This window comes from Crocodylus siamensis, chromosome 10 (assembly GCF_052110815.1).
Source record: "Crocodylus siamensis isolate JL-2025a chromosome 10, ASM5211081v1, whole genome shotgun sequence".
Taxonomy (NCBI): domain Eukaryota; kingdom Metazoa; phylum Chordata; order Crocodylia; family Crocodylidae; genus Crocodylus; species Crocodylus siamensis.
This window is the reverse complement of record NC_143404.1, coordinates 43,829,822-43,842,916: the sequence shown is the minus strand read 5'-3', so window position 1 is coordinate 43,842,916 and position 13,095 is coordinate 43,829,822. Positions and strand designations below refer to the sequence as shown.

At 47.9% G+C, this 13,095-nt stretch overlaps 1 protein-coding gene across 2 annotated transcripts in view; it reads right to left on the bottom strand.

The window, feature by feature from the left end:
• ACSS2 (acyl-CoA synthetase short chain family member 2) overlaps window positions 1–11,302 on the bottom strand; it is a 114,102-nt gene extending 102,800 nt beyond the window's left edge. For both annotated transcript variants that reach the window (XM_090064263.1, XM_090064264.1), the window contains exons 1-2: window positions 10,763–11,302; window positions 7,822–8,017 (exon numbers count right to left, since the gene is read on the bottom strand). In XM_090064263.1, the coding sequence (XP_089920389.1) occupies window positions 7,822–8,017; window positions 10,763–11,150 (584 nt within the window). In that variant the 5' untranslated portion in view covers window positions 11,151–11,302. The remainder of the gene's footprint in view (window positions 1–7,821; window positions 8,018–10,762) is intronic.
• Window positions 11,303–13,095: the final 1,793 nt, after the last annotated feature.

The following is a 13,095-nucleotide window of genomic DNA, read 5'->3' as shown; positions in this document are numbered from 1 at the left end:
GTCCCATGGTAGGCAGGTTCTGCAAAACTTAAGCTTTCATTTAAAGGTTTTGAGTGCCTGCTCAAAAATTCAGCTTCAATAAAAAGGAGTAAAACCACTCCCAAGGGCAGGGAAGGGAAGGGAAGTGGATAGGGCCATTTGCGCTGCTGCCGCAGAAGGAAGGATTGGGACCTCCCACATCTCATGGCCCTAGGCATGTGCCTACTTTCCTTATGCATTAATCCGGCCCTGGCTCCCACATCACACTACTGTACAGTCTGGTGATGAAGACACTTATTTTGGGTGGGAGGATGTGTAGGAGTTTGAACCCCATCAAGCAGAACAGGGAATTCAATCTTGATGTCCCATACTTTGGCGGGGGGGGAGCATCAGCACCTCTTGCTCCAGCTGATTTTTTTAATTTTTTTTTTTTAAAACAAGAAAAGTGTGACCACTGCTCAGTTTTTAAAAGAAAGAGGTATGGCACATATCTTCAGGAAATGATTTTGGACCATGAATCCTGAGTGGAGAAAGAAGCTGAAGCCCTGATAATGAACAGGGCTGAAGATATCCTTCTGTCCTTTTACCATTGACAGTTCTAGGCAACAGCTTGCTGAGCATACTGACTTTGACTCACCACTCAAGTGCCCATCTTTATGTGCCTAATTTTCTCCATGCATTCTGGAGGTGACTAGATACCTCACTTGGGAGTTTAGGTTTCCTTCCAGGGGCCAGACACCCAACTGTTCAATACTTCCACAATCAATGTTGCAGAGCCCCAAGTCATTTTTCAATCTCTTTCAAACTATTAGAGAGTGCCAGAGATATCACAGCCACCCCACTTCCCTTCCATGTAAAAATAATAAAGTTCTGTGTGTTCACCGGCTACTGTAGTTAACATCAATATGTTACAGTTAGGAAGACAACTTGCCATTTAACTTTTTAGCCAATTTAACTTACTGCCTCACTTGCTTTAATAATTCCTTTTTCACTCTCTCTTTCTCTAACAGATAGAAGGGGTGCAGAGGCCCCAGAGGAGGGCAACAGGTCAGGAGCCCAAACCCACAGCAGGCGGCCTGAGACCACCCTGCTCACAGATCTGGGGGGGCACGGCTCTCCCCTGTCCCCCAGGAGTGAGCACAGCAGTAGGGAGCCAGCCCCACCCCCTACAGCTCCATCTCGCTCTCTGCTAGGGCCCTGTCATTGTTCACTGCAGCCCCAAGCCCCATGCACTACTCAGCTGGGCTGCAGCCCCTGCTCCAGTCCTAGCCCTGCCCAACTCCCTCCCTCCCTATAGAGGCCACAATCCTCCCCAACCCCCTCTTATGTACGGAACCTCTCCAGGCGGCCTGGCAGCCATGTTCATATACATACACATGGTGCCTCTGCTATGTTACCTGTCAGCTCCATGTTCTTGGGGAACACTGACACAGAACAAAGACTGTCTGACTCACAAAGAATTGCCCCCCCCCCCAAACAGAAGCTGATTAAGATGCAGTGAGAGACACACCTAAATCCCTCCAGTTAAGGGTGACAAAAGTGAAACAATTGTCCTAGGTCTCATTTGCATCTGAGATGGGACCAGATGACCATTCATTTACATGAGAGATGGAGAACAGAAAACCTGAAGCAGAGACTGCAGTGAATTCTGGGATCAGCAAAGCAGGGAAGCACTGTATGATGGGGAAGCTGTGTTCCAAATGCTAATCAACCCCCACACCCAGCTCAGCATTTATCAGACCAGTTCTAATCTGGATTTACAAAGGACTTTCCCCCCCCCCACACACCTCTAAGCAAAAGTAAGTTTATTGGGCATCTCGGGCCATATATTCCCCAGTCCCACTATGGGAGGCCTATGTAAACTTAATTGGCTACAACTCGGTTGCCAGGTTAGGGAATGCTGAGGCAAGAGACCGAGTCAGAGGGGGTATGGGCAACATTTGAACAATGGTACAGGGTTCATCACAGCGTCCAGCCCGTTGGAGCCCTGTCCACAAGTGTTGTCATTCTTTTCCCGAGACGACTGGTAGAAGTTCTCTCCACAACAGGTTATGAACACTCCAATAATCGCCTTAAGTCTGTTAAAAGACTATAATAAGATCTGGAAAAGTCATGCTAAGCTGAGGCTTGTTCACAGCAAGTAAAAATCCAAAAACCCTGATGCTGCAATCTATTGTTTCTGAAGACACCAAGAGATATCCCATCAAGTATATCTGCTATCCATAAGAAAGTCAAGCTGGCTCCCAAGTAGATGTTTCCTGAGTATCAATCAAGTTTCTGAGATGTTCCACCCAGATAACCCCTTGTCAATAGAAAAGACAATTTGATTTATAATATTGAGAATGCTTGAAAGAAGCTGAACCGGGGGTATAAAAATCTGTAAAAGAAGCAGCAGTGTGTGTGCTGACACCACTCGCTCTCTTCTGGAGAGGCTGCAGGAGGAAGATCATCTCCCTTCAAGGATCGTGCTGAAAACTTTAACCTGTCAGCTTTGCAACCCGAGTGCCTTGGACTGGTGAGATCCCAGCTCTCTCTCTCTTTTCTCTTCTCTCCCTCTAGGCATAGATTTCTGAACTTGAAATGTATTAGTTAAGCTTGAGCTAAGTTTCCCCAAATACTTAGTGAAACCAGGGTATACTGTGACTGTTTGTGTTTGTTTTTCCTTTGCATGTCTATCACTACTAGTTTCAATATATATTTCATCTACTTAGCAATAAATAACTTTTATAGTCAAACTGGTGGTAACTGGGTATATTTTGCCTTCTTTACTTCTCTTTCCCCACTTGCTCTGTAGCAACGCCCCTCTTACCTAAGCTAAAGATCCCTGTGAAGCCCAGAAATACTGTGGGGTCTGCTCATCAAGAGACTAAAAGATTGGGATGTGCTGAGTTCAAAACACATAAGGGGATCAGCTTGTACAGGCTGATTGACCCAGTTTGGCTCAGACGTGCCCTAATGAACTGAATGCTGGCCCATGAGGGTGTCATCTGGACACCCAGCCAGATTCAAAGGTATTCCGTTTAACTGTGTGCTTGTGTCTCCCTGTAGTTTATTGTTGCTCTGATGAACTGATTCTTGGCATATGAGGGTGTCAGCCTGTCCATGCTGATCAACCCGGCCAGGTCAGGCGTGTCATGTTAATCTGTGTGTTTGTGTGTATGACTGATTTGGGGACTGGAGGAACCCAGCCCCACTGAACTGAATCCTGCAAGATAGCTCCATTGGGGGTGAGGGCTTGCAGAAGGGAGAGATACAGCTCCATATAAAAACACAAGTAACACAAGCAGCACATTGATAAAATTACCAAGACCCTAGCCCTAATAAATGAGCACACCCCAAAGTAGCGGGCAAATCTGGTAACAGCTAGCCTGCAGAGAGCTCTTTGCAAAACTTCAAAATCTGTGTATTTCTCCATTAAAATGAGAAGTTCACATTTCCTTGGGTAGAGGAGAAAATCCATGCTTTTCTCTGTTTTTCCATGGGAAACAGAAAACCCAGATCCCTGTTCCTCAGTGACCCCTCTCAAGATGTCTGTCTCCAGCAGGCTTTAACATGACTGCTTTGGCTTCACTAACATTTCAAGGCTTGGTGCATGACAGGGAGTTTCCCCCCTGTATGCATAACCTTGTAAGTCTAACAAGTTTGGAAATCACTTTCCACCACATCCCTCTTCTGTTCCTCTGCCTGAGGAACAGAAGAATTTTTCCTTTGTGTCCTACTCCCCACCCCAGAGCCTCCCTATTGATGCAAAAGTAGTGGCAATGTGCTTCAAGTAATCTACTGTTCCCAAGACTCCAGATAATTTAAGTCAGCCTTTCCAATGAACAGATTTAATGCCTTTGCTACAATTCAGAGATGTTAAAAGACATAAGAATACCCCAAAGTTGACATTTTCATGATTGTCTAAAAGTTTCCAGATAGCAACTGTGTTCTTGAACACTCTTAATGCTAAATCTACTAAGCAACAGACAACACACATCACCATCTCTGCAGGCCCAAGAAGAATATACTGCATCAGTGCACTTGGTTCATATTTACGAGATTTCCTTTATATCCAAGGGGCCTCAATAACCTTTACAAAAAGTAGGCACTTCTGAAAAATCCCACTACAGACCACATATTTCTAAATAAAAGCTTAGAATCTCCAGAAATCAAGAAGGGTAGTAACCCAGGACAGGTTACTATTTACCATGAGCAAGTAGATTTTTCAAGTCCAGTTAGCAGTAAGTTTACAAACAGGCATAATAGATTGAAGGTACTAGATTGAAGACTTTAGCTTTGTGGTCCAGAAGTAACAAAAGTGAAGGCACATTTTACAAGCAGGCAAAGAAAGCTCATCTAAAAATGCCTCTCAGAACAACTGCATTTCAATCCAAAGGAATTCTGACCAGGGTCAAAACCAGATATTTATAACATGGAAAGAGTCCATGGGCAAGTAACCCATCAAGGATCTGTCAACACTAAAGCGGAATTCAAGTTAACTGATATGTATATATATTAGCAATTATGAACAATACACATAGATATGTTACTCCAAGGGTGGTGTTCAATTCAAATATTGTTTTAAACAACAGCATTTTTACTGGGGCACCTATTAAGCCTGGCTAGCATGTAAGTTCTCAAGTATGGGAAGTCTCTCATGTTGAAAGCTTTTACCTCAAATACAATGCAACAATGTTCTCTAACAAGAATATGTTCTTCCCAGTCTCCTGGGCAAATATGTCCATCCTGTTTTTGTGTTAAAACTGTTGAGGGATTTTCTGAGAAGAACATGAACCTGAAAAGCACATAGCATTGGTCAACTCTACCCCACATAAAGTCAACAGAAAAGTATTATAGGTAATACAATGAGAAAGGAATTTGGTCAACATTAAATATTTTTGAAATTCCTACTTCTAATGTTTATAGCAACACCTGATGCAATGTTTAACCCAAAGAGAGCACAAAGAGGTTTGTAATAGAGAACTAACCACTAAAGGTGCACCAATATATCCACTGCATATCGGATTGGCACTGATAACAGAAAAATTAACAGTATTAGCAATCAGCTTTTTTTGGCCGATCATAGCCAATAAATGATGCATGCGTGCATACAGCCAGGAATGCAGCCCAGCAGCTTTGAGAGCAGCATCCAGCCCATAAGTATGGGGAGGGGAGGGGTATGGGGAGGCAGATCAAAGCCCCCATGGTGAGGGAAGGAGTGAAGCAGAGGCAGGGGCAGGGGCAGAGGCTGCCCAGCCCAGCCCAGGTGGGGAACAGGAACCCAGGGCAGGGCACGAAGCAGAAAGATGTTTGAGTGACTATAGGATCTGAAGCTTAAGCACTCTAGTTATCAGCTGAAGTAGAAACAGTAGAAATTATCTAGATCAGGGGTTCTCAATCCTTAGGCTGCGGCCCAGTGCTGGGCCACAGCGGGTCAGCTGCCGGACCAGAAGTAGCCATGGACCAGCAAACCGCGGCCCCCCCAGAGCCAGGTAGAGACCCTTCTGCAGGGCCCACAGCAGCACAGGGTTTGGCCTACCCCTCCCTGCTACCCTGGGGGTGAGGGTATCCTTACCGGTGTTCTGGCCAGAAATTCCAGCCAGTTGGCTGCAACTGCTAGGCTGTGGTTTGCTGGGCCGCGGCCACTTCCAGGCCAGTTTCCCAGGCCACGGCATAAAAATTTGGGAACCCCCGATCTAGATGGTTTTCCTCTACAGTTCACCCTAATTTGCTCTTCTTTGATTCAACACTTCATATTTACTCCAGATTCAGAAAGAGCAAATCCACTGATTGTAAATATCTTTTTTTTTTTTTTTAAGCATTAAAAGGTTGCCAGAATGTGTTACTATATCTGCTTCTCCTCTTTAAAAATGATGATTCATTAGTGTCAAGAATGCCAGAAACACACCTGGTTTTCTGGAGATGAGAAGAGAGCCAGCAGACACTGTTGATCTCACAGTTGATCTCAGCTCTGTAAGGACCCTCTCTGAATGCCAAATTAGCATGCCAAAACTATCCCAAGTCCATGGCTCCTCTCATGGCCCCTTGGTCCCAATATACAGCAAATCCTGATATTTCCCTTCTATCATACTTTTCAATCCCAGCCTGCTGCCACAAGTGGATGATGGGCAGTCTTGATAGGTCAGGTTTTATGCTGGAAGCTCTACTATACAAACAGCAGAGTCATTTTTGACTTTGGTTTTTAATGCAGTTCTTGAAATTGGGGATGGAAAAACTTTTACAAAACAGGTTTGCCTTTCAGCTGCCATCTGAAAATTTTTAACAGTGAACTATTGATGGAAGTGGTCCTATAGCTAGGGTGACCCTTGCCCACTGGGATGTTGATTTTACATTTTCACCAACAATCTGGAACCAGCCTTCAAATCTGGGATTGTCCCAGGGCAGTGTCCCAGATTTCCTTATGGTCACCCTATCTACAGCTCTGTGATCTAATACAGGGCTCTCCACCTTCCCCCTCCCCTGTGGGGCCACACATGGCAAGGTGTGCAGCTCCTAGGCTATGTATTGCATGGACCACACACTGTGAGGGAAGCTCTCTCTCCATGCCCCCCCCACACCTCCTGCAAAATCCATCCCTGCTGTACCAGTGGCATGAGGCCCTTGCAACTCCCCAGGCAGTACACATCTTCCCCTCGTCCCACCTGGATCCTCCCCAGCAAAATGGAAGTGGTAGCTGTGGCTTCAGGAGCCTGTAGGTTACACAATAACCTTCATGGGCTACATGTAACCTGCATACTACCAGTTGGACAAACTTCAGCAGAGGTAGCTAATGGGTCTACCATTAGGTCTGCCATTATGTGTTTTAGGGCAGGGGTGTCCAACCTTTTTGAATGTGGGGCAGATCATGAACTTTTTATCACCCAGTGGACTGGCAGGAGCAAACGCTCATGCGGCCTGTCCAGTTCAGCCATGGCCTGGGGGCGCAGGGGTCAAGGGGCACCACCTGACCCCGCCATGTTATCCCTGCCACCTGGGCAGCCTCAAGGATGCTCCCACACCTGTGCGCCTGGGCTCAGCAGCCGGGGTACATGTGAGGACTCTACAGGGCGGTGCGGGACATGCAGGGACACCCCCCTGCTCCCTCTCCCCCAGGGCAGCCCAAGCCTGACTGGCAGGGCTCCCTCCCTCCCCAGGGCCCGCGACTCACCACCCCCAGGGCGACGTTTGCGGGTGTGAGGGGATGCAGAAGCAGTGCCGGCTTCCTGCCCCGACAGCAGCAGCAGCATCTCCCGCAGGCCCAGCCGCAGCATCCCTCCAAGTCAATATCCACGCCCGTCCATCTGCTGCACCGCGACCTATTCCAGCCCGCGCAGCCAGCAGGGACAGTCGCAGGGCAGGGTCGGCATGCAAATGAGGAAGGGAGGGGCGGGGCTTGGAAGGGACACCGTGAAATGAGGGGGGAGGGGAGGAGCTGCACCGCATTGGCAACGTCAAGCTGACATGGTAGGTCTGGGAACCTTGTCCCTTCCACAACCCTTCAGCAGCCATTAGGAAGCTGCTGAGGGGCTGGGGAAGGCACAAGAGGTGGGAACAAAAGTAAACAGTGTTTACTTTTGTTTCCTGTTGCAGCACCTCAGGCCTTAGAAAGTGGCTTGGTGGGCCACATGGCGGCCTACGGACCGTATGTTGGACAAACCTGTTTTAGGGTATTTCACCATTTTGTTTAGAACGTATTTATCTCCAAGTTGTAAAGTACAGATTTCATAACCACCTTCTAAAACAACGCTCTCCCATTTACCTCTCAGGTCACTATATTGTAGATCTCCCTCACTAGAAAGAGTTATATACTTTACCACTGCTATAATATGCAAGTATATAGAAGTAAACACAAAACTTTACCAGTAAAAAGCAATTTTGTCCCCAAGTTTCTTTTCATTGACATTTCTATCCAACAGATTGTAGCATATGTTGGTTGTAGACCCTTTCATCCATTCAACAAAAATCTTCCCTTTTGTCACATCAAAGTTGTATTGCAGAAATGGTCCAGAGTGATGGCTTTTCCAGTAAAATTCCTTAGCAATATCACCCCAAAATTCTGCAAAAACAACACATTCAAACTTTAAGCTACAGAGAAAGAATGATTCAGAAATATTTAACACTCTATTACAAAACTGACTGGTGTATATTGACACACAAAAACTGAGATACAGTTCAGTAAAAGTGGCATATATATACTCCCAAATTTCTTTCAGGAAACATTTGCAAGGTTTATTTAAAGGATTTAACAGAGCGCCCCTGTAACACCTTTGGTTGCATGGGAGTGAGCAAAACCAGTTCCACTGGGATGACAGAACTTGGTAGTGCAGCCGTCAATTGTATTTTTCAGGCATAAGAAAATGTTTAATCTTCTACCAGAATTCAGGCATAATCTTTTGAGTTATACATTTGCAATTTATTTTGATGTTCAAGAGACTGATTTCCAGCTGTACTCTTCACCCTCACCTTTTCCAAAGTAAAACCATGCCCTTTTTAAGCAGTTTTCCACTGTCCAATTCTAAAATACTTCAAGTCATCCACAGTAATTCTTGGAAAACTCACCACTCCCATAAGAGTATTTAGAAAGAGTTAACTGGATGCTCATAAAAAAGGGATTGGTTAATATGATCTGTATCATGTCTACCCTCATTTACACTCTTGTGAACACAAAGTGCTTACAGAGTGAGAGTGTTTGATGCAGTAAGCACAGTTCTGATTCAAAACACATTACCTGATGTTCAGTGTAGCAGCAAGAGAGTAATTTGCATTTGGACATAAATGCATCAGGCAGAGCACAAATTACTTCCAAGAATAATTCTGAAAGCACAGGACCAAAATATGCGGAGACAGAGGAGAATGACTTCCAGACAGCCTACTTCTACCAAATGCCTCCTCAAAACAAAGATTTCCACCACCTACTGCAAAATGGGTTATATCTGTCCATGATGCCCACCGTTTTACTTACAACAGGGCTGTCCAACTTCTGAGTGGCTGGAGCTGTAGGCGTATGGTGGCTCTATCTGCTGTACCATGCCCAATGCCCCCATGCCTTCCAAACCATGTTGTGCCATGTGGCCTCCACCATACCACATGGCAGGTGCATCCTCCCCCTGCACCCCACTATACTGTGCTGGCCTCCCTTCTGCACGCACTGCAGAGGGTCCACCTATCTCTCCCAGCTACAGGCTCAATCAGTCCTGCAAGCTAAACCATGCCCCCCTGGGGGTGGGAGCAGAAAGCGGAAGCTAGAGGTTTCCCTCCATGGTGCACTTTACCCATAGCAAGCCCTTCCTAGGCTCATGTTTACCCTTTCCTCATTCCAGGCTCTCTACAAGACATCTTTTTTGTGATTCAAATAGTAAAACTGCTAAATAATTATGTCATACTGGATGAATTAATTCAGCATTTAAATATACAGTTATTAGTTATTTTAGTATATATACATATCAAAGTCTGCTTAGATCCCTGTCTGCCTAGGTAAGTGGATTCCTTGGAGTAGAAACTCCAACTTCTCCTCTGTTGCACACAATGGACCCTACCAGAAACAGTACCAAAATTAATATATTTCCTCACTCACAATGTTATCCTTCATTTTGAGGAGAGCAACAAAGGCACAGCTGGAATAGTAAAGATGGTCAGTAATCGCCTACTCTCGCCTTCTAAACACTGACATGGTTGTGTTACATTAGGGTTGACAGTAGTCTTATGCAGAGCTCAGATTACATACTGTATAGAATGGTTTGGATAGGGATGATCATGCCTGGGGCAGGAGGTTGGACTAAATGACCTCTGGAGGTCCATTTCAGTCCTACGTCTCTATGATTCTAGGATAACAGGTGCCTTCTTAAGTAGGCTTTTATAAAACCAGCAGTAGCACTACTGCTAACCACAGGCCAGTAGTGATCTGAGTCTGAGTTTCTTTCAGTAAAGCAAGAAAAACAGCACACGCCCACCTTTGCAAAGCCCTTCCAGAGCTGCAGGTGGAAAGCACTGTTATTTGGTAATCCTCCCATGGCAGTTTTTTTTTTAGTGCTAAACTGCCTGAAACTCCTGGAAAAGGACTTGGTGCTAATTAAAGAAAAACTTAGGAGCTAATTAAAGAGAAACAGGAGAAAATTATCACCATTTTTGGAAGGAAGGTTTTTCAGTTTTAGCCTTGTCTTATAGAAGGGGGCTTTTCCCTCTTCCACACTCACACGCAGGAGGGGAGGTGAGAGGCCGGAGTGGGAAGCAATCTTTGGATTTGTGACAGGGTATACACAGAGCTGTGGAAGACACAAGAGGCTGCCTGCCTCCCAACCCTAGCAGAACACCTACTGCTGAAGTCTGGCCAGGACACTGCAGACCCGAGGCACTCGGAAAGGCAGAGAGAGGCATCGGTAGCCTCTGCCTTGCAACCAGCCTGCCTTTAATTAAAAAGTGACCCTGTCCTGAGCGCTACCCGCCGGCGAACGCCAGTTCCCCAAGCAGCAACAAGAGGGCGGAGGGACGCAGCCCCGAGGCTCCGGCCCTACAAAGGGCAGGGCGGGGCCGGGGCCGGGGCCGGGGCGAGCAAGACGACTTGCCAGCCCTGGGTCGTAATCGGGCCCTGCTCCAGCTTGCGTGGCTTTGATACGGGCCGAGCTCCTCCTCTACTGGTCCCACGTGTCTGACGCCCCCAGCCCCGGCCGGGCAGCGTTGGCACCGGGGGGACCCGACTAGCGCGGGTCCCAGGGCCCGGCGCAGGCCCCGACGGAGCGGGACCATTCCGAGGGACTGCGGCGGAGGCGTGAAGGGCCGTCCAGCCCGGCTCCTGAGCACTCACCGTGCGGTTCCTCCACAGAGCGGCGGTACAGCTCCTCGTACTGCGCCAGCGAGGAGACGTGCGCCTCCCGCGCCAGGGCCGCTGGCGCCCGGTAGAGCCTGCCCGCCTCCTCAGGCGCCATCCTGGGGGCCGGGACTGCACGCGGAAGCGCCGCGGCTGCCGCCCTGCTGGGCACAGGCAGGGGGAGGAGCAGGGACCGGCCCGCGTAGCTGGCTCCGCCCTCGCCTCTGGCAGCGCCGAAGGGGGCTGACGCTGGGCCGCGAGCTGTGAGGCGCGGTGGGGTTCGGGAACCGGTCCCGAGTTCGCAGCGGTGCCCTGCCCTGCTTGTCCACTGAAACACGACCAAGGCGGCCAGGTGTATTGGGCGGGCTGTATGGCTGCCAGCCATTAAACAGGCACAAGGTGCCCTGGCTTTGGTCTGGGCAAGAGCAGATACTTCCTGGTTTGTGTCTGGTTATTTCCCGGAGCTGAGGAAACTCCTTTTGCCTAAAAATCTTGGCTAAAAAACTCTCCCGACTATAAGACTGGTCCCAGGAAAAGCGTAACCAAGCAAATCCTGTTTCGCTTAGTCCTTGGGCCGTCATGGCTACCACAGCGCTATGATCGTATGAACCTGAACTATTTAGTGAACCCTAAGGTGCCTTCAGTTCCTTTCCAGGGTGTAGGGTCCCACACATTGCTAGTACTGTTGGGTGTGCAAAGAATATTCACAGGGCAAACCCAGAGACGTTGAAAAGGAATCCACAGCTTGAAAAGCACTCTGACCTGTTGTAGTCCAAGTTCTTTGCAACAAAAGAATAGTTCTATTTTTTTGTAGTGAAAACTGAGTGAAAAGTAAGAGTTCACATTTTCCAAAGGTACCTTGAGGCTAAATAGGCTGAGAACCCTTAATTTAGTTAGCATTTATTTTCATTACTTTATGAAATAAAAATGGCCTATTTACCCATATTTTGGTTTCTGAGGGAGATTTGCTTTGAAAAAAAATTATTTTAGGTAACCCTGAATTGTATCCTGAGTTCGATACATTCCTGAGGGATGGGGAAAACCTGCTCCTTCTGCCTGCGTGACTGAGATCACATACCTGCAGGAGGGGCTTATGCCCTATTGTTAAGTAATGGCAACCTGATTGGCAGGGGGCTAGAGGCTCTGCCAGTCTGCCCAGCAACCAGTGATGCCTTTCAAATTGGCTGGCTGGCTGGCAGCTGACAGGTGCTGGCCTCCATTGGACCAGGTAAATGGGGTCATAAGGGCATAAGTTAAGGACTGCCCAGGAAGGAGGGGCAGCAGCCATGAGGAAACCTCAGAGCGCTGGACTATCTGAGCTTGCTCTTTCTCTTGAAACTCATGATCAATGAACTGCCTGCCTCCAGAGGGAATCTCCACCTGCCTCTGGATGATACTTGTGAGTAAGCTACTTAAGATCTAACTAGATATATAGCTTTCGGTAACTCAGATGTATGATCAAAGGCTACCCCAGCCACCCTGTTTGCTCTATGGGATTTCTCTGATACTACTTAACTCTGTACCCTATTCCAGCCATACTCTGTAACCAATAAAATTCCCCTTTGTACCTAAGATGGGAGACTTATTGGGAGTGGGTCTAGATCATGCCTTGGGATCCCCTTGGTTTGGCTGACTAAGGGAGACCACTACTTGTGCTCCCAACTGAGGAAAGCACCTCAAGTTCTTGAAGTGAGTTGAGTACCCTTGAGGGCTACTAGGCCTGTGTTTCCCCGGGGTCACAGTGCCAGGATCATACCTGTCCCTGGTTGGTGGTAGTAATACCCCTAGGCTGGGGGGTGTGCTCCAGGAAGGAAGTCACCCATATTGTGAGGCACCCCCAGGGAGTCACTCAAAGCCTGGAAGGTGGTCGTGAGCAGTGAGGTGGGTGGCTCAGCACAGGAGCACCCCTGCTGGCCTGCTACAGGCATATCACCGCCTCCCCTTAATATACCCCTCCCCCTTATCCTGGCCCCCAGGGCACCGCATGGGTTAGCTCACAGACACGGACCTTCTTGAGGTCCTCATAGCAGAGGTAGAGTACAGTGTGAGCTGCCTCTGCCCTCCACCAGCCCCCCACACACTCATGCCCCACACCCCCAAGCCACTGTGGGAACAGGAGAGTCATCCGCTCTCTGGGGTAATGGCCAAGTATAACAGTATATAGTGAGAGCTGTGCTAAACTGTTATATATGGCTGTTACACCCCAGAGCTGGGTGCATCTCACCCCTCCCCATGCACTGTTACATGTGACTCTTACACCCCAGAGCTAGAGCCACCTCAGCAGGAGTGGGGGGTGAGGAGCACCAGCAGGGCTGGGGGGCAGTGGCTTG